Genomic DNA, 24,110 nt, shown 5'->3' on the forward strand with positions numbered 1-24,110 from the left:
TTCTCTACTGTCTTTTTTTTATTATCAAAAAATAATTATGGGCAATGTATGAACGTACAACAAGCAATTAATATTTAATATATTCACTCCTGACTTAACAGAGGGCAAACTACCTCTGTACCCTGACGACCCATTTCAAAAAAGAAAAAACAAACAAACAGACAAACAAACAAACACTACTTAAGTGCCAGTTACGTCTCCACCTCATCTTTGAAATCATACAAATGTACAAAATGATGTGTGTGCATATAATCTATACTTTGAGGAGTAAGTCACACATGTCATGACAGTCATGATAATTTCAAAAAATTGCGTGGGTGATCTTTTTTAACCATGTTGTGCATTTTAAGTTTAGTGACACAAAAATGTTTTGTATACAAAAATAAAATCAAATAACAGTAATGGGCCTTTTTGGATTAAAAAACTTTTTGGAAGAAATCTATGAAAGATATTAAGAATTATAATTCACTTGCGCTGTTCACTTTGGACCCATATTCCATGTCCGTATGCATACGAGGATGAAACTGTAAATATTGACAATAGCACCTGATAGTAATGTGGAAAAAAATCTAAATTGTGTATTGTTATTGTGATCATTAAAAGTGTATTGGCTTTATAAATTGAAACAAATTGCATAAGCTCCTAAACTTTAAAATGATCAAACTGTCGATTGCTTAATGTGTAGGATGTCAATATTAACGTTTTGAATAATGGCGCATATAAACTCTCTGTGCTAAAACATGTGAATTAAATTGTAAGTCAAGAAAATGGAAGATTGGAAGATTTTCTTGAAGATCTTTGTGGCCAAATATACTGACCGTGTATTATTGTACTTTACTGCATACTGTATACTGTATGAACTGTAAATGGTAACATTCATAGATAATATTCATGGCTGAATCTTCAAAAGTAAAGTACATTCAGAAAATATGTTTCTGAACTGTCTGTGGTACAGCGAATACACATGGGCGGGGCCTCGGTCTGTGTCTCGGGGAGTAGGGCGTGAGCGAGCGGCTGGTGGGCGCGCCCGCTTCGACGTTGCGGAGGCTTCAAGATGGCGGAAGCCCTGACAACTCAGGAGCAGCTGGTAAGGCTCTCTTAACCGATTTTTCCCTCATCTATCCGTTATATTTGGAGTGTTTACATGTCACCTTTAGTTTCTCCAACCGGCGGTTTTTTTCATATATTTTGTCCCGGTTATCGTCTCTCTAAACGGTGTGATCTAGTAAACAGTCCTGGCCCGCTCGCACCCTCAAGAGTCTACTGACTCCGGTGTGACTGACAGCAGTTAGCATGTGTGTTAGCATGATGGCGTTTGCTAGTAGTAAGGAACACTTAGCCGGTTGTGTGTCTCAAATACTCGCTCTCTTGATAACCCAGGTTTACATGGACTACATGGATATGTTCACGTCTGTAATGTAGACTAATAACACTTCGTCACCTGTGATTTTCACCATAACGTGGCTTCTCGTGTCTTTTACCCTACCGTTAGCCGTCCAGCTGCCACATGTAAGCTAGCCGCTGGCAAATGCTATTGTTGACTTGCAGGGAATTTCCTCAACCGCTATCCTGCTACACGTAAAAAATCATGTTGGGCCCAATATGTCGGTTTAAAACGACCAAACCTTCCATTCTTTAAGTGTTGTTTGTTGTCACGAACCATGACACTGTTGGGACAAGCAAAAATCATGATTCCTTTTTGCTGTGAGCTACATCTCTAGCTGGGTCCTGCTTCAGATTTACGGTCGAGGATTCACAGAAGCGATCCTCCGGTTCCTAGCATTGTTATTGCCATCGCTTTCTAGTAAAAGGGGTGGGCCTAACATTGATAGCAAATATCAAATGTCAGATATTATGATGAAATCTTCACTTGAAGGCTGCAGTTTGGATTTCCATCAAGCATTCACAAGGTTAACTGCTCAGTACACGAAGTTACAGGTCACTCTTGATCTGCTGAAATAGCAGAGAGGGTTGCGCTTCAAAGCAAGTTGAACATTGCCAGGCTATCTCTGTGTGGTGGTGATGGGTATAATGCCCGTGGTTATCGTCTTTCTTTCTTAACAGCGGTTTTCTTCTCGAGATTCTCTGCGTTTTTCCATAAAAGGGGCTGTGTGATGTATTACTTTACTTCTTTAACACACATAAGATTTTAGAGTTTCGAGCTATGATGAATATAAGAAAATATGGCAAAACAACACTGTTGCTGCAAATAAGGCAACAGGTGAATTATATAGAAAATTCGTAATGTTCAATATCTAGGTTACCACCACCGCCAATCCCAGCTGTCATTGGGCAAGAGGTGGGGTACACCCTGGACTGATCACCAGTCAATCACAGCGTAGACATATACAGACAGACAACCTTTTACACTCACATTCACACCCACGGGCAATTTATAGTCACTAATGAACCTAACAAGCATGTCTTTGGACTGTGGGAGGAAGGCAGAGAACCCACGCATGCATGACGAGAACACGCAAACTCACCACTGAAAGGCCCCCTATGTCCTAACCGGGATTCGAACCAAGAACCTTCTAGCTGTGAGGCAGCAGCGCTAAGCACTGCACCGCTGTCCACCACCATCTATCTGTCAATCCAAGATTAAAGATCTTTATTGTCACATGCTCATACAGTTTGGCAGTAAAATGCAAAGCTGTAACACAAGCCCCTGCAATAACACACTTTGGCATAAATAAGACACATTAATATAGTAAGAATATAACAATTAAAATAAGTTTAGTTAAAAGTAAAAAAAAAAAAGTAAAAAAGAGCAGAGTTGCTGTTTATTACATTTTAATAAGGGAACCCAGTAGTTTTTCTCTTGACCTCTGGTGTCCTCGTCCTTATCCTGAGAGAGTCGATTCAAATCTTCTATCCATCTGATGGGTTAAACTGTTGTACCCATTCATAGCCTCTCCCTGTGCTGCTTACATATTAGGAGGACAGATGCAGCTTGCTTAGGCAAAAACAGGCTGATTGTTGTCTGCTGGCAAATGAGTGCTCTCATCCAGAGCATCTTCCAGGTGCAAAGCCGGCTGCTGCCATCTGTATCACACATCATATTCACTTTGGCAGGAACAGAACTACAAAACTGAGGGGGCTAGCAGCCTTTTCCTTATCATGTTGGTTGTTACCTCAATCTTGTCTTTGTCACTCTATTGCAGTACTCCCTTAATTTCAAACTCGTGATAAACTTTTATCAGCCTCTCCTCTGGTTATTTTACCTTTTTCTTCCATCTCCTCTCTCATGTTTCTCCAGGCTGTGGAGGAGTTCCTGAGTGAGGTGCGCAGCAGGGAGCAGCCTCACAGTGCTGGGCTCGTCTCCCAACCGACAGCTGTAAAGTTTCTTATGGCACGCAAGTTCGACGTCACCAGAGCCATCGACCTCTTCCAAGCATACAAGGTACCGCTGTGCTTTGATCTAGGACAAAACGGAGAACACTGACCACAGGGTCAAGTGAAGGCTGAAGGAATCTGGGCAAGAGATTCATCTGACCTGACCCTTTCAATACATTGCATGTGAATAGAATTGTGAACAATTCCTTAAGGCTTGAATGGTGTTGTAACAATATAAACTTGAAAGTCTACCAATAAGACCATTGGATGCAACCTCATGTTCAGGTCCTCTAATGGTCTGTTAGACTAACTTTTACGTAAGACCAAAAAAAATACATTTAGTTCAAAGTTATTACTAAAATTTAATCCGTGATATACTTTATTAAGAAGTCTTGAAATTTGAATATGCCTTTGACAGTTACATTGTAGGCACCCTATAGTTATAAAGACAACTGTTGTTAAGTGTTCATATCTGACTGAGGACCCCAAATGATATGTTGACAGCTCTCCGAGCGGCACACGGGTCATAGCCTGTTTTTCAGCTCTAAATAACGATGCTCTCAAGCAACACAGAAATGCAGGGTGCCGCTGCTTTGTAAAACATAAAGTGGACATAATGTATTTAACACCCACTACTTCCAGCAACAAATGCTCCCTTTTGAAAGTTTTTTCGAGGATGCACTTCGTAGTGTTGCTACGTCTTCAGGGTTATTGTCCCCCCTGGTGTCTGCTCAAATCACATCGTTGGAACCTGCTCCAATTTTCTTGTCCCCTTAGAGCTGAGCAAAATGGAAAAGAATGGAAAATGATCTCATTGATCACAAATGTATAAGTGAATAATGCTGCCAGGTTAAAGAGTCTTCTGATATTGATGGAAGCCTGGCGAAAAAATTCATATGTTAAACATAAGAATTAAGTACGCATATATAAGCTTACATTTTCTAGCACATTTTTAAAGTTGTGTTCTTTTGTTTTATTAAGTAATTACCCCCAAAAGAAAATCAGTGTCTCTTGGACGCTCTTAAGACAGACAAAGCTTTGAGCCACTCTGCCTCTAACACAACTCAGCTTTTAGTGTTCCTTGGTTACAACCTGGACCCAGAATATCAGCAGAGGTAGGCTGTGATTGATGGGAAAATTGTCTGAAGGTTATCTTATCATCATTATAGACAAAATCTTTATCCGTATCGAGATCCTTTTATTGTCCGGCCCTAATTGAAATATCATGATATAAACATCAGCACTTGACAATTAAATCCAATGTAGGTAGGGTTTTTTATGCTTTCATGCTCTTTTAGCTGACTTTGTTTTTTTCTCTCCTGTCTCTACCATCTTTTATCAAAAATAGAACACAAGAATAAAAGAGGGCATCATCAATATCAATCCTGACGAGGACCCCCTACGCTCCGAGCTGCTGAGTGGCAAATTTACAGTTCTGGTGAGTGTGGAAGTAATCGTATACTTGGCTGAATTTATATACGTACTCATAGGTCTGGATGGGTTTTTATAGTTATCCTCTAATTTTCCTACCAGCCTGGCCGTGATGCAAAAGGTGCTGCCCTAGCCCTCTTCACAGCACGCCTCCATCGGCCAGACGTCACCACTCACAAAGCTGTGCTGCAGGCCATCATCTATCAGCTGGACAAAGCCATAGAGAAGTGAGGTTCTAACACCTTGTGCATACACACACATATAATTTTGTCATTACTCTTCTCTTTCCTTTTATTATTCCAGATTTTTTCTTCCTATTCTAATTTTGACTTCACTTGCTGCTCATTAGAAGCAAGGGAAGTAGCAGTCCATAGAAAGATTTGGCCACCTTGTGTCATTTTCTGCAAGGACCTGAACCGAAAACCAAACAACTTATGAATATTTTCAAAATCGTTTATACGTAAGCAGCTCTTAACCCTCCGCCTCTGCTTTTATTTTGAAAATTGTATTCTTTCTCCTCAGTTTGCAAACTCAAAAAGATGGGCTCATATTTATCTACGACATGACCAACTCCAGCTATGGTAATTTTGACTATGAGCTCTGTGTCAAGATCCTCAATTTGCTCAAGGTAAATATAAGGGACATCCTCTGTTCCTCTCTGATCTGTCTGCTTTCAAGTGTTAGGTGGCAAAACTGTCTGTCTAAATTATAATCCTTGTTATTGCTCTGTCTCCGATGTTTGTGTTTCCAAGGGGGCATTTCCAGCCCGTTTAAAATGTGTCTTCATTGTGTCATCGCCTCTTTGGTTTCGAGCACCGTTTGCTGTTCTCCGCCTATTTGTGCGCGAGAAGCTGAGAGAAAGGGTATGTGTGATAGTCTTCTTTAGGCTTTATGTAAACAAGGTTTAGCTATAATTCGTCCTTTGAATCATGCTCTCTGACTCCTCCATCACCAGGTGTGCACGGTGAAGGCTCATGAATTGGCCAGTCACATCCCAGTCTCTTCCCTTCCTGAACACCTGGGTGGGACATCCCAGTACAGCCACGTTGCTTGGATCCAGTCTTGTGTTAACACACATACAAACACTGTTCAGGGCGACACACAAGAACACGACACACACGACTGCGTGGGAAGCCTGCTGCGCTCCTACAGCCTAGAATGCAGCAACACGAGCGCAGGCGCTGCACTGTCCCACACACATATAAACACGCAGTTAGGTTCTGAGCTAGCCGTGGCTAACTCTAACTGCTACGATGATAGCAATGCTAACCCACACAACCACTGCGGCGTGGTGGAGGGCAGGACTCGAGGCCCGGGACAGTACCAGCAGAGCCCGCAGCCTGCTGCAAACAGGCCGCAGGGGAACCACCAACACTGGAACGGGTCAGCAGTGAGCGGGGCTAACGTGGCTGTTAGCGGCTCCAGCCCCAATGCTAACATGAACGGTCGTGGCCGCCAAGCCCCTCCTCAGTCTGACACACCCCCTGACACACCACAGTCCCAGTTAGGTGATGGGGATGCGGTGGACGACGAAGCTAAAGACTCTGCCCAGAATGAGGGTGTGAAGGAAGAGGGTGAGGAGGAAGGGGACGAAGAGGAAGGAGTTCCTCCCTTGCCTCAGAAATCTTTGCCCCGCCCCCCTCACCAGCCTTGCTCCCAGTCCCCGCCCTTGTCTTCGTCGTGGGGTCCTGATGATGAGGACCACTGCGTGGAGGAGTCTGTTCACATGCCTGAGCAGGGAGGCATGACGGTGCATGAGCTGGTGGAGCATGTGAAGAGGAAGAAGAAGAAGGGGATCTATCAGGAGTACGAGGAGATCCGCAAGGAGCCGCCTGCAGGCACCTTCGACTACTCCAAGTAAGAAAATATACTTTATCCATTGTGCTGCTCTTCATTTCTGTGTGCTTCTGTCTCTGCTAGTCAGGTCCGCATTTTCAGTCTGTCTGTATGAAGGTGATAACGTGCCAGATAACGCATCAGCCCTCTGTTTCTGTCCGTCACGTTTACCTCTCTTTGTTTACAGAAAACTGTCCAATCAGATAAAGAACAGGTACAGTGATGTTCTCTGCCTGGATCACTCACGAGTGCGACTCTGCCAGCTCTGTGATGACGAGGACGAGGTAACTGATCAAACCAGTTCTCTCTTTATCTGGTTTGAATTATCTATGAAAAAGTCATCCATAATTCTTCTAGAAAAGGTTGTTTAAGATATTATTTTATGAATTTTTGCTAAATTTAATTGTATTTTATCCAGATTAATCCACTGTTCTATTTTCTCCTAAGTGCATGAAGGTTTCTTCTTGTATAATGTAATGACAGTTAACTAGATTTCAAGACGAACATTGGTGTGTCTGTTCTTCGTGCTGTTTTCACCTATCCCTGTCTACTCTATCTGATATGTGTGATTGAAACTGGAATGTTTGACAGTATCTCATGCATAAAAAAAGGACTGGAATTTGGCAACATGTGTCTTATTTTTGTAAAAGGAGTTCAAAGTTATGGTAATGGATGCTAATAATGGCCAGAACCCCTGGATACAAAGTCCGTCAGACAAAATAATGGCCGTTAAACAAAAGTTGATATTGGAAACTGAATGAATCTCGTTAAGTGAAGAAAGCAAAGACTGACTGAATCTCCTGTGGATTCATAATTTATTGTATTTATTAGCATTTTCATTAGATTTATGTCTGGCCAAAATATTTGACTTCACAGAGGAGTCAGAACATTTGCTGAACCTGTTCTATCAACGGTAATGTTCAGTGTCCTCCCACAGGAGGCAGTAGATCCTAACACTGAGCAGTTAATCATACCTCTTCTCTGCTCTTTGTTTCAGACATCAGATTACATTAATGCCAGTTTCATGGACGGGTACAAGAGGGGCAACGCCTACATCGCAACTCAGGGTGAGCAGCTGTTGATACAAACTTTGGTCCTACTTCTTACATTATTTTTAGTCCTTTATTCCTCCTCTTTAGTCCCTCTTAGAATATCAAGTTTGGTGTTACTCTGACCTCACAGACTTTTGTGTTCCTCAGGTCCTCTGCCAAAAACGTTCGGCGACTTCTGGCGCATGGTTTGGGAACAGATGGTACTTATCATTGTCATGACCACCAGGTGAGACACCTTTCATTGATATCCTTTTAAAGTCCCTTGTTTGTTAGAGTTATGTAAACGGTGTATGTATGATGTGTAATTCCGCTCAGGGTGGTGGAACGTGGCCGTGTCAAGTGTGGTCAGTACTGGCCTCTTGAGGAGGGCAGGACGGAGCAGCACGGACACTTCTTGGTCAGGAACACACACATCCAGGCGTTTCAGGACTTCAAACTCTCCCATCTTGAACTTTACAACACACAAGTAAGTCACACATGGATTACATCAGTACTTGTCAAAATAAGTCTGTTAATTAAGTAATAAACAGTGATGACTATAGATATTGAGCATGCTTATGTCTATGTCTATATATATGTAATGGATATAGGCCCCTTATAGTTACACGTTAGCCCAAAAGAGGTCTGATGTCTTGCTCTGTGCGTCTATTCACCTCTGTGGCCTTCCCTCAGTCTGGAGAGAGACGGGAGGTGTGTCACTACCTCTATGTAAGCTGGCCGGACTTCGGGGTGCCCAAAAGGGCTTCAGCCATGTTAGACTTCCGTGAACATGTACTTCAGAGGAGGATGGCTGCAGTCCAGAGCCTGGGCGCCAGCTGGACGGGGCCTCCTGGGGGCCCCCCTGTAATTGTGCACTGCAGTGCCGGCATTGGGCGAACAGGTAAACACACGGAGTGTTACAGGGTTCAAACTTGCTTTTGCAATACGTTTTGTGGCCAGTTTTTTGGACCTCTGTGTTTATACTAAGACGTCAGTCCTTTGAATTATTAGGCTTTGTCTTGGCCTGCCCTGGTTTTATAAACATTTTGCTACACAATACATTTTTCTATCCAGACAAACAAATATTTGAAAATGTTCAATTTTATCTTCACACAAGCAGTCATAAAGAAGGTGTTTTGAAGTAACTCCTTCTCCATCTCTGCTCTCCTACCTGCTTCCTGACAAGGCACGTTCTGTACACTGGACATCTGCCTGTCCCGGCTGGAGGACATCGGCACAGTGAACGTGCGTCAGACGGTGCGGCGGATGCGTGCACAAAGGGCTTTCAGCATCCAGACCTGGGACCAGTACTACTTCTGTTACACGGCAGTGATCGAGTATGCCCAGCGCAATGGCAAACTGAGCCCAGTGCAGTGGTCCGACTCGGACCTGGAGACCGACAGCGAGTGAGAGACACGCGGCGGGATAGAAAAACAAATGGATAGCCAACCTAAGCTGAAGTCATAGGAACAAGAGTGAGGAGGGAGGTGACTCTTCTGCCATAAGAGAGAAGAGAGAAGATGTGTTTGGCTCTTGATGTAATGATGCAGTCTCCCACAGTCGCTCTTCCTTTACATGAGTAGAAAGCCGGAGGAGGTGAAGACCTGGAGACACAAAAAATAATACAGGGAGTGGAGACTGTGCATTTCGTCACTATTTGAGCAAGCTGTCCTGCCAATATCCGAGCCCCTTTTTATTTAGCAAACTACAGGGGGACTTGGCCTGCCCTGAACCTGTCTTGTTGACGAGAGAGTTGTACGAGTTGTAGCATTTTTATATTGACTTGCACATGAGGAATGACAAACTTGAACTTTGCCCCTTGAAGCCCTCCGAACCCCCGTCTTCGTTCCGTTTTTTTTTTTTTAATTTCTTGTTCCTTTTCGACCCTGAACAAGTCTGTGAACGCAGATCAAATGTGAAGGGAGTGAAAGGGCAAAACTTGAAGATATAATTTGTAGTGTTTTTGTTTGAGAGAAAATGGTTCTGCGTGAGCAAATGGTCGAAAGTGACAGTAGAGAAGTGTGTGAGCCATTAGTCCATTTGTTTTTTTTTTTCTTTATTTTCCATGTCATTTTTTTTCTATGGTGCATTTTCTACGTGTGTTTCATATTTGTGCATATGTAGACTAACTTTTCAAAGCCAAAGTCCTCACCCTGAATGCTTGGATGTACTCCTTACTGAGATATTATATAGACTGAAGCCCATGTATATTCTTGTAACATACATTTATACATTATTGTGCATAATAACAACCTCTGGATTACGAGCAAAAAAAAGCCTTGTTTAATGTAATTGACTTAACCATGACAAGAAATATCTATGTAGCGAGCCAGGCTATGACAAAATCTAGAAAGACTTCTGAACTGATATCGTTTTGCAAATCTGTTTTGATTTGTCAGGTCTAACATCATCTTTACTGTCGGAGCGTTCTGATTGGACAATCTTAAGTAGTTTGGCCTTAACTTGATTCACTGCCTCGTCGTTCTCAGACCTAAACCATACCTGAAACTGTAACTCTTTCCCCTTTTGTTCTCTCCCTTTTTCCCCCTCGATACCACAACTGTTGTGTTTGATTCCTGGGGCTTGTTCTGCCTCAGATAATTGTGCCTTCAAGTATTCCTTAGCTTAACGTCTCGCTAGTGTAGTAATAACACCCAAACCAGTGCACTTGAATAGTACACATTGACTATGTGTCACACAGGACACCCACATTTTGCCTACAGTCCTGCACATAGTTCACTACTTCTGAATAACATAAGAGTAGTGGGTTACCTGGGACTAAGCTCTGGTTTGAGACATGGCTATTCTTTTATCATTTGACCTCAGGGGGTAATTCTAGTGTTTTTGCCTAGTGTCAAAGATCTGTTTCTGAGTTTGCCTCTGGTAAATTATCATTTAAGAAAAAGAACTATATCGACTTTATTTTGTATTTTTTACTGTATTGTAACCTACTATATTTATGTCTTTGTAAAACTTCTACAATACTGAAATCAGTGAATGTTGGTACGATGATACGAAGAAAACAAACCAGTTATTGCATTTGATAAGCTGAACAAATCACACGGGGAGTGAAATATATTTTTTGTTGTTCACAATGAAACTTTGGTGGAAAATGTCACTTGCCATTGTATTTTCAGAAACTGACTTGTGTAAATGGTGATTGTTCAGTTCAAGGACAATGTGTGGGTTGGGGGAGGGGGGGTTTGGGGAAGCTAACGATTTTGGTTTTTTTGAGAGCTTACTGTTAAACCCTTCAGTAACAAATACATTAACGTCTTACTGTCTGGTACCTAACGCCAAGGACAAAGCAAAAAAGAACTATCAAGAGAAAAAAAAAGCAAAAAAGACAAGTGGCTGCCATTTGTGTTCACAAAACCCCAGCTTGTTGTCTATGATGAAAAATGATATATATTTAGAATGAGTTAAGGTTTATCAGCATGGAAAGTGAGCCTTGAATGTTTTCGGGGTAACGGTGTCCGAGCAATTTTACTCAAGACAGACAGGGATATTGTTGGTGAATGTGGACCCTGCATCCCTCAATGCCAAAGGCCCAGGCTCACCCTAAAGATTTCTGTCCTATCACACATCCTCAACAGCCTACTAGCATGGACCTACCAGTGCAGCCTTGCATCCACTGACACAGAGAGACTCGGGAGCACCTCGGGAACGTTACTCAAGATTCTGTATAGCTACAAAGTGGGAGAGTGTGTTTGTAAAAGAGTCTTGGTCCCCATGTGACTTCTAATATGTTTTATGAGAAACTGAGAATGCAACGTGCATTTGTCATTGGTGTTCATTTAATGTTCATGTGCTTTAAGTTCTTGTGATTATGGCCTTTTACATGCTGTCAGCCCGGCTGTCCCATTAAAGCAATGGTATTACTATCTTGAATGAGTACGAAGCTGATGTGATCTCTTCTTCACTGGATTGGGTGGTGTTTTGCTTGAATGTTAATGTACTTTTTATTGAGACGATGATGAATGTGGCGAAGTCCCAATCTCCACACTCACTGACTCACTGACTTTTAGGCGTTTTCCCAGTAAGTGCTTAGTGTTGTCTCACTGTCAAATCACCAAGTGCGTGAGGGCTCTGATGCAGACTTTTCAACGCCAAATTGCGGACTTTCCGTGAGTCTGCACGTCTGCAGACTTTCCTATGGTAGTTACCCAGAGTTCATAGCCAACTCGGTGACGTAAACAAACGCGATTGTCCAGCCCCCCCCGTCTCAATGCAAGCAAATGTTCAAAGACTGAAGTAGTACTCAATAAAGTTTGAACAAAAAAAACTAAATGGTTAAACAACTGTTAAATATTCACAAAGGATTAAAGATAATGACTTTTTGACTTTTGATAGTAAACACTATATTGCAAGACACACAAATACATGCTGGAGGTCATTTTTTCCCCTAAGTATTTAATGCTGCATCTTGCTTCCAGGCAACGCGTGATTTCATGATAGCGTGTCCCATTCCTGATTTTTATACAGTTCTCAAACCCTCATGAACGCACGCACTGCACGCCTGATGTCATTAAAGTCCGTGAGGGTTCAGTGCTCAGGCTTTAGGGTGGAGATTGGGATTGGGCCTCTGATGAATTTCTCATTGCGGATATTTCCGTCTCGCATTCTTATTAGTGATTATTTGTGTATTAAGTCATTTTCTAACTTTTAAACATTCTGAAATAGTAGTAACCTAGGGGAGACATCAAATATGTCAACATCCAGATATTAAATTTTGTCTCCAACATTTGTAATAACACCTCAAACACGGGCCGAGTACCAGAAGTTATATACCATTTATTCAGAATAAATACACAAGTACATCACCAAATGTGGCTGGCCCATTTTAAAGTTACACTGAGAATGAAACACACTTTAAACCGGTGCATTAATCATCTGTTGTATCCACAGTGCTATTTTCGATTGTAGTGGGACGTGAAGTTATGTGAAGGTGACCTGACAGAATCTGTGTCATCATCACCTGTGGATAAAGTTCTTTTGAAATGATTCGGGGTATGTTTTCTGGGATTGAGAGCAGGAGGCGCAGCAGACGCTTCTGTAGTACTGGTAAATGCAGAGACGGGCTTGAACCACCACCACACAGTTATGGTACTGGTCACTGCATGATGGATCTGTGAAGGAAATAAAAGATACAAGTAAGAAAAAACTGAGAAAAACTGGAGAAGCAAGTCAGTTTTTTTTTTTTTGTTAAAGTTAAAACCCCAAACCTACTTGGTTAGGTTTAGGAACATGTTTGGGCTTAAGTAATATTCATCCAAACACAGCTGTCTCCTGGGTTGAATGAAAAATTCAAATTCTCCCACACAGTGTTTTAAGGCCTATTACAACACTACCCATCAGACTTACTTATCTCAGGTTCACATGGTTGGTTGTTGCACTCCTCTCGGCTCTCTGGGGTCAAACTGGGGTCACAGCGCTCGCTTGGGGCAATGTTGTCAGCAAGACAACGCACCTCTCGCACTCGGTAGCCGCCGTTGCAGGAGCGTGAACACTGGGGTGATAGAGCAGAGACCGAACGTTCGTTAACGTTCATTTTATATATAATGTAATCTCAGGACTGAATGTTGACATCCTTTAGTTGTCACAGCTCATGACATACCTTTGACCTTTAGAAAAACAATACCTGAACCATCTTTAAAGGATCAATTGACACAAATTATTTTCCTGTTTTAGGTGCTGTGATGCTCTGAGGTGTCTGCCTCCACGCCTAATTTTTAAGCTGCAGAATAAAGCTTGTAAAAAAGACCTCAAGTTGATATTAGCTCATTTTTATAAGCTAAATCTTTTTAAATTTAAAATGACAATACTTTTCAAGTCCATAGAGAAACAGAGATTAAAATATTGTGTATTTTATTGTATCACGCTGGAGGCAGAGATATCAGAGAATGATATCAACCAACCTGGGCTCACAAAGACACGCGTGTTTGTGGTGGTTAGTTGGTAGAAGGACTGACTTTGGGACACTTACTGTGCTCCACTCTGTGACATACCACTGGACACCACATGGCTTCAGTCTGCAGACCTGAGCTGTGATTGGCTGAGACAGACTGGAACATTTTAACTGGTCCACAACCTCCATGACACCATTGTCATTAAAAATACAAGCCACACTCCGGGTCTGTGTGCCATTTCCACACTCTGCAGAACACTTCACACACAAGCACACAAAGACAGACGCACATACACACAGGTAAGGTCAGACTTAAAACGGTTAATGATTTCATAGTGTGTGTGTGTGTGTGTGTGTGTGTGTGTGTGTGTGTGTGTAAATTACCTGACTCCAGGGCCCTGTGTACCACTCAAGGTGGTTCTGGCAGGGGCCTGAGTCACATGTTGTCACTTCTGGTGGGCGTTCCCCTTCACAGCTACCCAGCGGGAGATCAGTCACATGATCTACCAGACACACTGTTGCCCGGGTTCGATTTCCTTGACCACAGTCTGCTGAGCACTGGGGAATAACACACACACACACACATGCACACATAAATAAACTTGTGAACAAGATTTTAAACCTGATTACACCCCTCCCCCCTGTATTGTGTCCCATTGTCCTTACACCCACTTACACACACATAAACAAACATAAATAAAAATAGCGTGTTTGTTACCCGTTGGCTCCAGAGGGAGGTGAACCAGCTGCGAGCACAGGCTCCCATGTCACAGTTCTGTAGTGTGTCTGGCCTCAGGTTCATGTTACACTCCTCATCTTCCTCCACATCCCCCTGGTTGCTCACACACACCACCTCCCTGCTGCGCTGGCCCACCCCACATGGCACTGAACACTGGGTGACGCAGAGCGTGGGAGAGACAGGTTGAACATTTGACATTTGTAATGCAGTATTTTTACGCTGTCATATAACTCCTTTTAAGTCAAAGATCTGAAGACGTCTTTCACATCTGTAAACTGATGCTGTTTATTCATCAATGAGTGTGTGTGTTTGTTCTCACTGAGCTCCACTCAGATCGCATCTCCCACTGGCTACAGATCTTCAGCTGACATGTAGACTTGGTCACCGGCATCTCAGACAGCCCACATAGCTTTGGTGCCACAGTATCCGAGGTCTCAGTCCCGTTGGCGTAGATGTGGGTGACCTGGCGGCAGATGACTTGGCGCTGCTGCGTGCCGGGTCCACACTTCCTGCTGCACTCTGACCACTCCCCCACGTCCCAGCTGTCAGCCAATCACAGTGGACAAATAAAAGGTCAGATGAAATACACACAGCTAGCATTCACTGCAAAGTATGTGGTTACAGTTACAGTTTTGCAATGACTTTCCCAAGCAGAGTTTGTACAAGCTCTATGTCTTTGTTTGACCACAATTATTGTGTGGTCAGTTGACCCTCATCTACAAGGGACACTATAAAGCCCTTCGTGTCCTCCAAAAGAGGTCATTACAGACACAGGCAAAATAAGCCAACTGTTGCTGCACAACTTCATATGTTTCTCATTGTTCTGTTATTATTGAAGTTTGAATTTTGCAAAAATCTGCTGCTGCTGTGCTCCCAAAAGAAACATTTATATATTCAGACTGACAGCTGTCGAGGATCACTGACACTGTGGGTGACATGTCTGAGGGATCCACATCAAAACGTACAATTAATGCACTAGCGCCCTGCTAAATCTTGGCCACTGTAAGACCCAATGGTATTTACCACAAGACATAAAAACTAAAGCCACAGCAAAGTGAGTCAGTGTGATTGACTACGACTGGCTTATGGCTGGAATGTGTGTGAGTGATGAAGACTTCACCCTGAGAGTCACAGCAACATGTGGAACGAGTATCATGTCCTTGTATGTGTGTCTCATTCTGTGTATGTGTGGTGCATTGATGTATGAGACATCAGGTGTGTGTGTGTGTGTGTGTGTGTGCTCACTATGCAGGACATGACTGGGTGTTACATTCTTCGTCCCTGTTTGTTGGTTGAAGGGCGGGGTCACAGAGGTCAGCAGGAACAGTCACCTGGGAATCCCTCTCAACACACTCCCACTGCACCTGACGCCTGCCTGGCAAGTGTACAGACACACACAAATACACACAGAAAAAGACTAAGCAAGCATGGTCGTGTTTGTTTGTAAAAATATGACACAAGAACAGGTAGAAACTATCCATCTAGGGCCTCATTGCATGAACAAAAATTAAAGTAAGTATACCATTCATGCTAAATTAAAGAGCCAAATCTCCGCAAATGTTGTTTACGTGTTTCCTCACCAGTGCCACATGTCGTGCTGCACTCTGCATGCGCACTTTTTTTCCAGGTGTAGTTTGGCCCAGGGTCAGGTGTCACGCTGGGGTCAGAGGGAACTTGGTTGGGGTGGGGTCCCTCCTTAATGATGTCATTGTCGGTGACATCATCTTGGTGGCCCTTCTCACCTGAGTTAGTCGGGGCTGATTCCTGTACTGCAAGAAATTGGATTGTTGTTAGAGTGGAGCCTTAATTTGACAGGAAAGTAAATGAGGGGGGAGTGAAGTCATTTGAAATGTTGGATAGATAAAAGTAACAGAGTGGAATGACGTTTTTTAATGAAATATTATGATGTTGAAGACCCTGCATGTACACCCACAACCTCTGCTTTGTTCCACTCGTTTAGCTATGACATCTCTATTAACAAGTGAGCTGTGTACAAAAAATGCCTTGTTCATTTATATATTACTCCCTAATTGATTCTGAATAGTTTCTAATGTGAACACTTTGAATCTATACCAGTTGGTGTCATAACTAACAAGGGTTTTTGGGTCAGATTTGGCACTATATAAGCTGCATTTCTGCCTTGGACGAATAACTTTTGACATTTTTGAGGGCACTATACTGGATAAATAAATTAAAAGAGAAGTCTTGGAAATGATAACGAACGTCTGGTGGCATTTTGTACACCATTTTCCTCTGGCATCCCGCTCAGGGTGAGAAGCTCAAATTTGGGTACAATGTAGTTGTGATATGTCTTCTGGTTGTACGATCGGTGACATTCATTACAGTTTGAGCATTTCCTGATTGCTACACTGCTGAAAAGACAAATTATAGCGAAAACTGGCCATATTTCAAGGTTAAATATCCTTTTGATTACCAACAATAAGCTGCCATCAGACAACAGCTAATTTTAGCATTACTAGCTACGGTAATATTAGCAAGATATTGGTTGAATGCTAACAGTGGCTGTTGTCGGATGGTAGCTAATTAAATATGTTGTTTTTTAAGTTAAGTGTGTTTACCGTAGCCTATCATATAACCCTTTCCAAAGATAATGTTAGCATTCAGCCACTTCCTAGCTTACAGTTACATTAGCAAGAATTGGCTGAATGCTAACGTTACTCTTTGTTAGTGTTGCGGAGGGCATAAATTCCTAGCTACAGTAATGTTAGCAAGGAGGTGGTTGAATGGTAACAAAAGCTGTTTTCAGATGGTAGCTAAAAGGTTATATAAAAATAAGTTGTTTTTATAAGTTAAGTTTAGCTCATTTCCTAGCTGACAGTTACATTAGCGAGAAGTGGCTGAATGCTAACATTACTCTTTCTTAGTGTTGTATGTTACAAAAGGAGTAAATTCCTGGCTAAGGTAATGTTAGCAAGGACTGGCTTAGGCTAAATGATAACAAAAGATTGTCAGATGGTAACTAATAGGTTATTTAGGTTATACAAAATAAAGTCCGACTACACTTTTCTTATCTTATCATACAATAGTTTCAAAAGATTATGTTCCACTTCCAGCAAACAGTTACGTTAGCAAATAGTGGCCGAATGCTAAAATTAGCTTATTTGCTACATTTATACGACTTACAACTGAAAACACAGCAGTAAGACAGCAAAACAGCATTTTAGCAACCTTAAGCGGGATGTCAAAGGAAAATGACCGGCATGTTAATCTGTTAAATTCCCTGCATAGCTCTGTCTAACTTAAACCTTAGTAGGGCTCTGATTACCTATAATAATTAGAAACACTTGTGAGAACACGCAAAGAGAGTTTAGGAGATATCTGGTTATTAAAAAATAATTTTTCAGCATCAACAGACCCAAATCAAGCAATTTTTTAAATCTCTTTAATACAGGCTAGATATTAGGTCGTGTAATCAAATCTGGCCCTAGTGACGGATTATTGTCTTGGTGTGAGGTCAAGAGCTCTTTGCCAGAACAAAGTTTGGCTGCTTTCCTGTATCAAATGTTATCAAAATCCTAATCAAATTTTTAAGAGTACAATTTTGCTGAAAATGATACACAATGGTGTTACCATTTCCCTGCAGCAAAATCTGCACTGAACATACAAACACACACACACACTGATCTGTACTGTACAAAGGCATCTGTTATGTGTTATGCTCCCTGATGGGAAACCAGAATATTAAGTCTGAGAAAATGGCACCATGGTCATTTAGGGTCACTCTAATAAAGCTTTAATTGTGCGTGCATGCATGATAGTGTGTGTGTGTGTACTCACATAGGGGTGGAATATCAGTAGGTGTGAGTGGCTCAGAAGTTGGGTGTGTGTTTTGTAGAGGCACACTGTATTCATAGTTCACACTGGGACCTGGTTGTTGGTAGATTAACTGTGAGGGACAGAGAGAGAGATGAAGGGTATATATTATATATGGTGACATGTACTATAAAACATGTTGAATAAGAAGCATCTTACATAAACATGTAGGTCCTCAGTCAGCGGCCCGGGTGCAGTGATGGACTCTCCGTTGCGAGAGCGGATCTCATTGGGCCGTTGGTACGTCAGCTGTGTTCCCACAGCAGTGAAGAACCCCGGCCTGTCAATCACCCAGTTACCATTGATGATGGAGATACCAGTTTGTGTCCGTAGAGCTGGAGGAAAACCATTTGTTCAACCATCACTGGTGTTTATTTTGAATGTATATATATATATATATATATATGTATATATACGTTTGTTAGATGTATGTGTGTGTGTGTGTGTACGTACCCAGGTAGTTTCGGCTCTTTATTGTCTCCTGTATGCTGATGTTACGTGCTCCTGCAGGAATCTCTGCAATCTTATGGTAACCAACACGAAGGAAAATGCGAGAGAAATTCCCCTTCACCACCTCAAACCCCTGCCAACACACACAAACACACACACACACACACACACACACACACAGTCAGACACTTGAATGCACCCAAAGCCAAAAGTATTGCATGTGCCCTCGTGCGTACATGCAGGCACATTGTGCAGGCTCTTAGGGCCACCATCGCAGACGTATGTTGCAACAGCATAATCATTAATTCTGCTGTTTCACATTGCTGTTCTTTTTCAGCTTATTTTCACTCTTACATCCGACTCTCTAACTTTTCCTCTCTCTTGTTTGAAATCCCACAGCTCCCTCGGTCCAGTCCAACAGTTGGTTTGAGTTGGGGAACTTTTCCACTCTACTTTTCTACTCTCTGTTCAGCAAGTTTGGAGTTTACCTCTTCTGTTCTCTGTATGTCATGCACTACTTGCAGGCATTTACTTCTCTTTTCATGCTTTATTCAACATTGAAAGCTTGTAGTGTGTCTGATCAAATAGCCCGAGAGCTAAGGACAGATATAAAACAGTGGTCTGTCCCTACTGCCTGATTTTGGTTATGGATTTTAGATGAAGGTTGCATAAGAACAACTTTCAAGAAGTAAAATATGTCCTTTCATAAATTTCAAGGTAAGCATATAACTCAGCAAAATATGGGTTATGCAAGCGACTAACAAAGCTGTCAAAAAGCATGCCTTAAGAATGAAATAACATCTTGAAACATCTATCTGTTACTTTTCTATTTTTTCCCATCTTACCTCCAGAGGGGGCGGGCTGGCTTTGGTATCCCAGGGAAGAGCACCTGAGGGCGGGTAGAGAAGACAGATGAAGTAGAGGAGGAGAGCCAGCGCTCGACCCTGCCACAGGGAGCCGAGCTGCTGCCACAATCCAGCCATGGAGAGACTGAAGGAGGAGGACACTAACACACACACACACATACAAACACACACACACATGTGTAGTGGGGGAGTGTGCGTGTGTGTCTGTGAGGTGGGGTTGGCTTCAGGGGTGGGAGGGATAAAAGACAAAGTTTGGGAGAAATGTTAAGAGAAAATGTTTGAGAGCTAAAGAGGCTGATTTCTTAAAGTTGTTTCCAGTCGAGGTCACTTGTATTTTGCACCTCGGTTTGAATGTTGTGACAGCTCATGAAGTGTGTTTATGGCAAGAGAACAGGCCCCTGAAGTGTATCCGACAGCTGATCCAAAAGCAATAACCCTCCCTGTGAAGCTTTGGACACACATCACTCTTGATTCTGCTCTGACTTCTCCACCCTTTTCTTGTTTTCACTTTATAAAGCTTGCCTTGTTCTGAGCTATTCCTTTTTTATTTTTTCAATCACTGATGTCGGAAAAAATGAAATCTGAATCAAAAATACCACAGAAAGAATGGCCTGGATCTGGTTTAATAGAAAAATGATGTAAAATATATTCACAGCTTATCACTTCCTCCCTGTCTCTCTGTATAAAGAACACAATACATGTAAAAAAGCAGCTCTTCTCCAGAGTGATTTAATATCCTTTCATCAGTGATTCACACCCAAAGGACGCCAAATTCATTGTGACTCAGATTACAAGCGCACCATGTCGGGAAACAATGAGCTCGTTTCATAAATGACAGTAAATCCACTGGCCGGGGATCAAACCCGCGACAGTGACACACTCCCAAAGGCTTCATCTGGAGAGGTTATGGTAATATTTGTATTGACATAAATGATTTGGGGGCGTTCAAACACACATATGGGTGCAATATATTCCCCTGGCTGCATGTTTCAGGACCCTCTTAACACTCAGTGTAATGTAGCATGCTTGGCTCTTTCATGTCGAGCAGAGTTAATATGTTATTACTACCTGTTTTGTGCTGATAAGTCAGAGTCACAGACGTGTTGATCGACATCGCAGCCGTTCACAACATGGGTGTGAAATCAGCAAGGCTGAGAATTTTCCAACTTATCTAAGTACTTCTGTTTCTTTGTGATTGTGCTAGTGATTGTGTGTGTGTGTGTGTGTGTGTGTGAGTGTGTGTATAGAGCCACAAAGAGATACAACACACATATGTGTGAAAAAAGCAATAAAAGAATGATGCAATGTTCGTAATAGACGGTGAAACGATCGGGAATGTGAAAGCAACAAAGAAAAAACTTGGTGAAGTCTTCTAAGGAAGCTGATAGACTCCAGGAGAGGGACGATGACAGACTATCACTTCCTCCGTCTGCATCTGCCTGTCTGTGTGACCTTTGACCTGACACACTGGAGCATACTTACCCTGTGACACAAACAAAACCCTGCATCTAAACATCCATGCTTTTACATTCGCTTTTATTTACCCTGTCTGGAAAACAGTCAGATCTCAGACGCCGGTTCCCTGCAGTGAATACCCAGTCACTGAGCTATGACACGGGCGTTCTGGGAGTCTGTCAGGGAATACCGGGAATTCTTAAAACAGGAACTACAGTCTAGTCTAAATCCCATTTCCACCGCCCTGTTCAGGTAACATCTTACCACCCTCGAGATTTCAGAGCGAGACTTCTCCTTGAGCGAGACTTCTGTTTCCGGTTACACAAAAAGGATCTTACAAAATAGGAAAATCTTTGTAAGAATAATTTCCGTAATGTTGTCTCACACCTGGAGTAACAATCTGAGCCTGTCAGTGGCAAAAACTAGCACTTTTAGTGGACGCACTTTGATCTGGCGCAATTGCCCCAGGGATTATGTTGCAGCCATTGTAGCTGTATCGCGGTTACGGTGGAGGCCATCTACTGGACCGATTCCAAAAGTTTTTGTGCCTATGAATCATTTCGACACCCAAATTTGTAAAAAGAAATCGGGCCCAGGTTTAAAAATACTGAACTTCTCCTTTAATAGCTGTCATTTCTGATTACAGACACACGCCGTGACTCCCTGAGAGAGCTGGAAGTAGCACAGTAGCTCCTTAACATACATTTATGGTAAAATAGTGACATGTACAAACATACTGACATACATGCATGCAGTGCAAGGACAAACGTATGCCTTGTGCAACACATGAAGATTCAAACATACAGGTTTATACTACATTACTTTGCAATGACATAGTCTTCGTCTTTTGCAGCTTTTTGTGCTATTACACTGGGATTTAGCCAACGGCCTTGAGTACGCCTAACTCATTCAGTACTGAAGTCTGATTATTTGAAACTTAGCTGGCAAACCCTCATCCAAGCGCAGGCTGGCCATGGCCGTGCTGTCTGTTAAAACCATTGACTGTAACAGAACTTGCCCTCCAGAGCATTACTGCCATTTATATTTTTTGTATTCACGTAAGAAGAAACACGTTTCTCCTGAGTTGCATCTTATAAAAGGACCCAGAGGGGGGAACACCCTGGCTCACACTATGTTACAGAACATTGAAAATATGTTTTAATGTGCAGTAAAAGTTGTGAGCTCATGCAGGTTTGGGAATGAAAGAGCCCCATACTGATAGGCTTTAGAAAAGTCCTGGTGCTTCCCGTGGATCATACATATGCGACTATTTAGAATATGTTTTAGAGCGTGTCTCTCTGTGTTGTCAGTGATTCAATGTGTGTGAGAGTCCTTGCTGGCCACACTGACCACAGAAAAATGAAGACGAAAGGAGGATGAAATGCTAAAAGACAGTGAGAATGAACAATGCAGTCAACAGACATTTAGCTCAACTCTGAAATTATTAACATTAACATTTCTCTTCCTTACATTCCCTCATTCTGTACACTTCTTTCTCCTCTCCTCTTTTCCTTTTCCTTTTCCCTCTCTCCTCTCCTCACACTCGCCTTCCCCTCTCTTCTCTTCCAGCTGTGGGTTGTTTGATGTCCCTCTGTCCCGTCCCGGCCAGCTGCCCCTGAAACCAAATGAGGGGTTCTGTCATACCGCAGACACCTGGACGTCCCTAAACCCGTGGTTACTTCCCTAATGGCTAACTCCTTCCCTAACGACCATGAGAAACACTGGGCGACCACCGATCAATCACTCGAATTCCTCTGCAGCTGTCTGTCAGTGTCGGCCAAGTGTCAGGATGTAATATTTACACCCGATAAACATGTCTTTCAGACATTTTACAGGCTGATGCATGACTGCTTCGGCCTGTTATGAGACCTTGAAGCATGATGCATTGTTACTTCTCTCTATGCAATGTACATGCATTTGATGTAGGACAGTGACGAAAAGGGAAATGCAGCTTTTATCCAACAACCCAACAAGAAGGCTGTGACAGTGAGAGTGGTTGTGCACAGTCATTACAGGTCTGTTAAAATGCATCCAGTGGCCTCTGAGCTCACCTCTCACCTTTTCCTAATTACAGGATTTGCACAGGTGAAGGCACACACACCTTCTGAGATGAAAAAACACACCTCTCTGGTCAGCTACTGCAAACACATACCTTTGGGGTCAAGCAGAACAGTTCAAGCATTTGAACACACGCAATGATTCCCTCATACTGTTTATTCCTCTTCATTAATGCACATTAAAGTGTGTTTGTAGGTAACACTACCTTTCAAAAAAAGTCCTGCCATTCATGTGCTTTTTTTGTTTCATGATTTGATGGTGGTGGGAAGTGCTGCCTTAACATTTGCATTGGTCATTACACAGGTGTCCATTACAGTTGATATAAAGTAAATTATAAGGCCATTACATCATGAAATAAATCAGTGATGCATCTCACCCTGTGTGGATGTACTGTATTCTTGTGAAGACTAAGACGACAGAGAATTGACAGTAATTCGGTGTAAGATATTTAAGGTCAATTAAAATATCTTTGTATCGATACACAATGTCCCTTCCCTCTGAGGAGATAAGTGCTCCAAAACCATGACAGGAAAATGCTTTCTCAGAGCTATTTTACCTTGTCACTGTCGGCGCATTCAGGTCAGTATTCTGTGCACCACATATGACACTTGCCTTGCCAAAAACATGTAGAAGGGCAGACTTAATGGCTTTATGGACAAATAGTTGCAGCGCATAGCACAAAGCTAAGACAAAGATAAAAAACCAGGTCCTCCTTGACCACTTACAACATCCAAAATTATACTTAATGCATACATTGAAATTTACCCTAATTATATAACACAATAATAAAACAGGGCATTTTTTACGCTGAATTTATTGTATCCATGTATTCAGTATTTAGTCAAATTTATTAATGATTATTCAGTAAAATCAGGTATAACTAGTTAAAACCAAAATAGATGGCCCTGATTAGCCTGCATGAGCATAACACTGTAGTTTTTTGTTTATTATAGAAAGGTTTTGATTCAACTTTATGGCCATGTACAAAGAGAGGTGTTTCTAGTAATTTATCCACACTACTATATATTCAAGTCAAATGTTGAGGGTAGACTAAAATAAAATGACTTGCGATACAGCACTATAAACAACAGTCACTAAATGTTTATACAATTGAATTAACACCTATTATAAATACCGCGTGCCATTTTTCTTAAATGGCCACAATA

General features: G+C 42.1%; 2 protein-coding genes across 2 annotated transcripts; one reads left to right on the plus strand and one right to left on the minus strand.

The window, feature by feature from the left end:
- The first annotated feature begins 1,012 nt into the window (after window positions 1-1,012).
- On the plus strand, window positions 1,013-11,529 carry ptpn9b (protein tyrosine phosphatase non-receptor type 9b). The gene is made up of 13 exons (XM_069665548.1): window positions 1,013-1,087; window positions 3,260-3,403; window positions 4,685-4,774; window positions 4,870-4,994; window positions 5,290-5,395; window positions 5,520-5,630; window positions 5,723-6,624; window positions 6,791-6,887; window positions 7,601-7,670; window positions 7,803-7,881; window positions 7,971-8,121; window positions 8,328-8,535; window positions 8,821-11,529. The coding sequence occupies exons 1-13, from the start codon at window positions 1,055-1,057 to the stop codon at window positions 9,042-9,044; spliced, it is 2,340 nt and encodes a 779-aa protein (XP_069521649.1). The 5' UTR covers window positions 1,013-1,054; the 3' UTR covers window positions 9,045-11,529.
- Window positions 11,530-12,476: 947 nt separating this feature from the next.
- On the minus strand, window positions 12,477-19,548 carry adamtsl7 (ADAMTS-like 7). The gene is made up of 11 exons (XM_069665456.1): window positions 19,411-19,548; window positions 18,569-18,638; window positions 18,321-18,450; window positions 15,862-15,938; window positions 15,527-15,656; window positions 14,601-14,823; window positions 14,261-14,434; window positions 13,927-14,100; window positions 13,621-13,800; window positions 12,999-13,143; window positions 12,477-12,763 (listed from the first exon to the last, which is right to left on the minus strand). The coding sequence occupies exons 1-11, from the start codon at window positions 19,546-19,548 to the stop codon at window positions 12,609-12,611; spliced, it is 1,596 nt and encodes a 531-aa protein (XP_069521557.1). The 3' UTR covers window positions 12,477-12,608.
- Between the last annotated feature and the right edge of the window lie 4,562 nt (window positions 19,549-24,110).

The sequence above is a fragment of the Semicossyphus pulcher genome, unplaced genomic scaffold (assembly GCF_022749685.1).
Source record: "Semicossyphus pulcher isolate SPU_LCO1_2020_fin unplaced genomic scaffold, fSemPul1.0.p SCAF_17, whole genome shotgun sequence".
Lineage (NCBI taxonomy): Eukaryota > Metazoa > Chordata > Actinopteri > Labriformes > Labridae > Semicossyphus > Semicossyphus pulcher.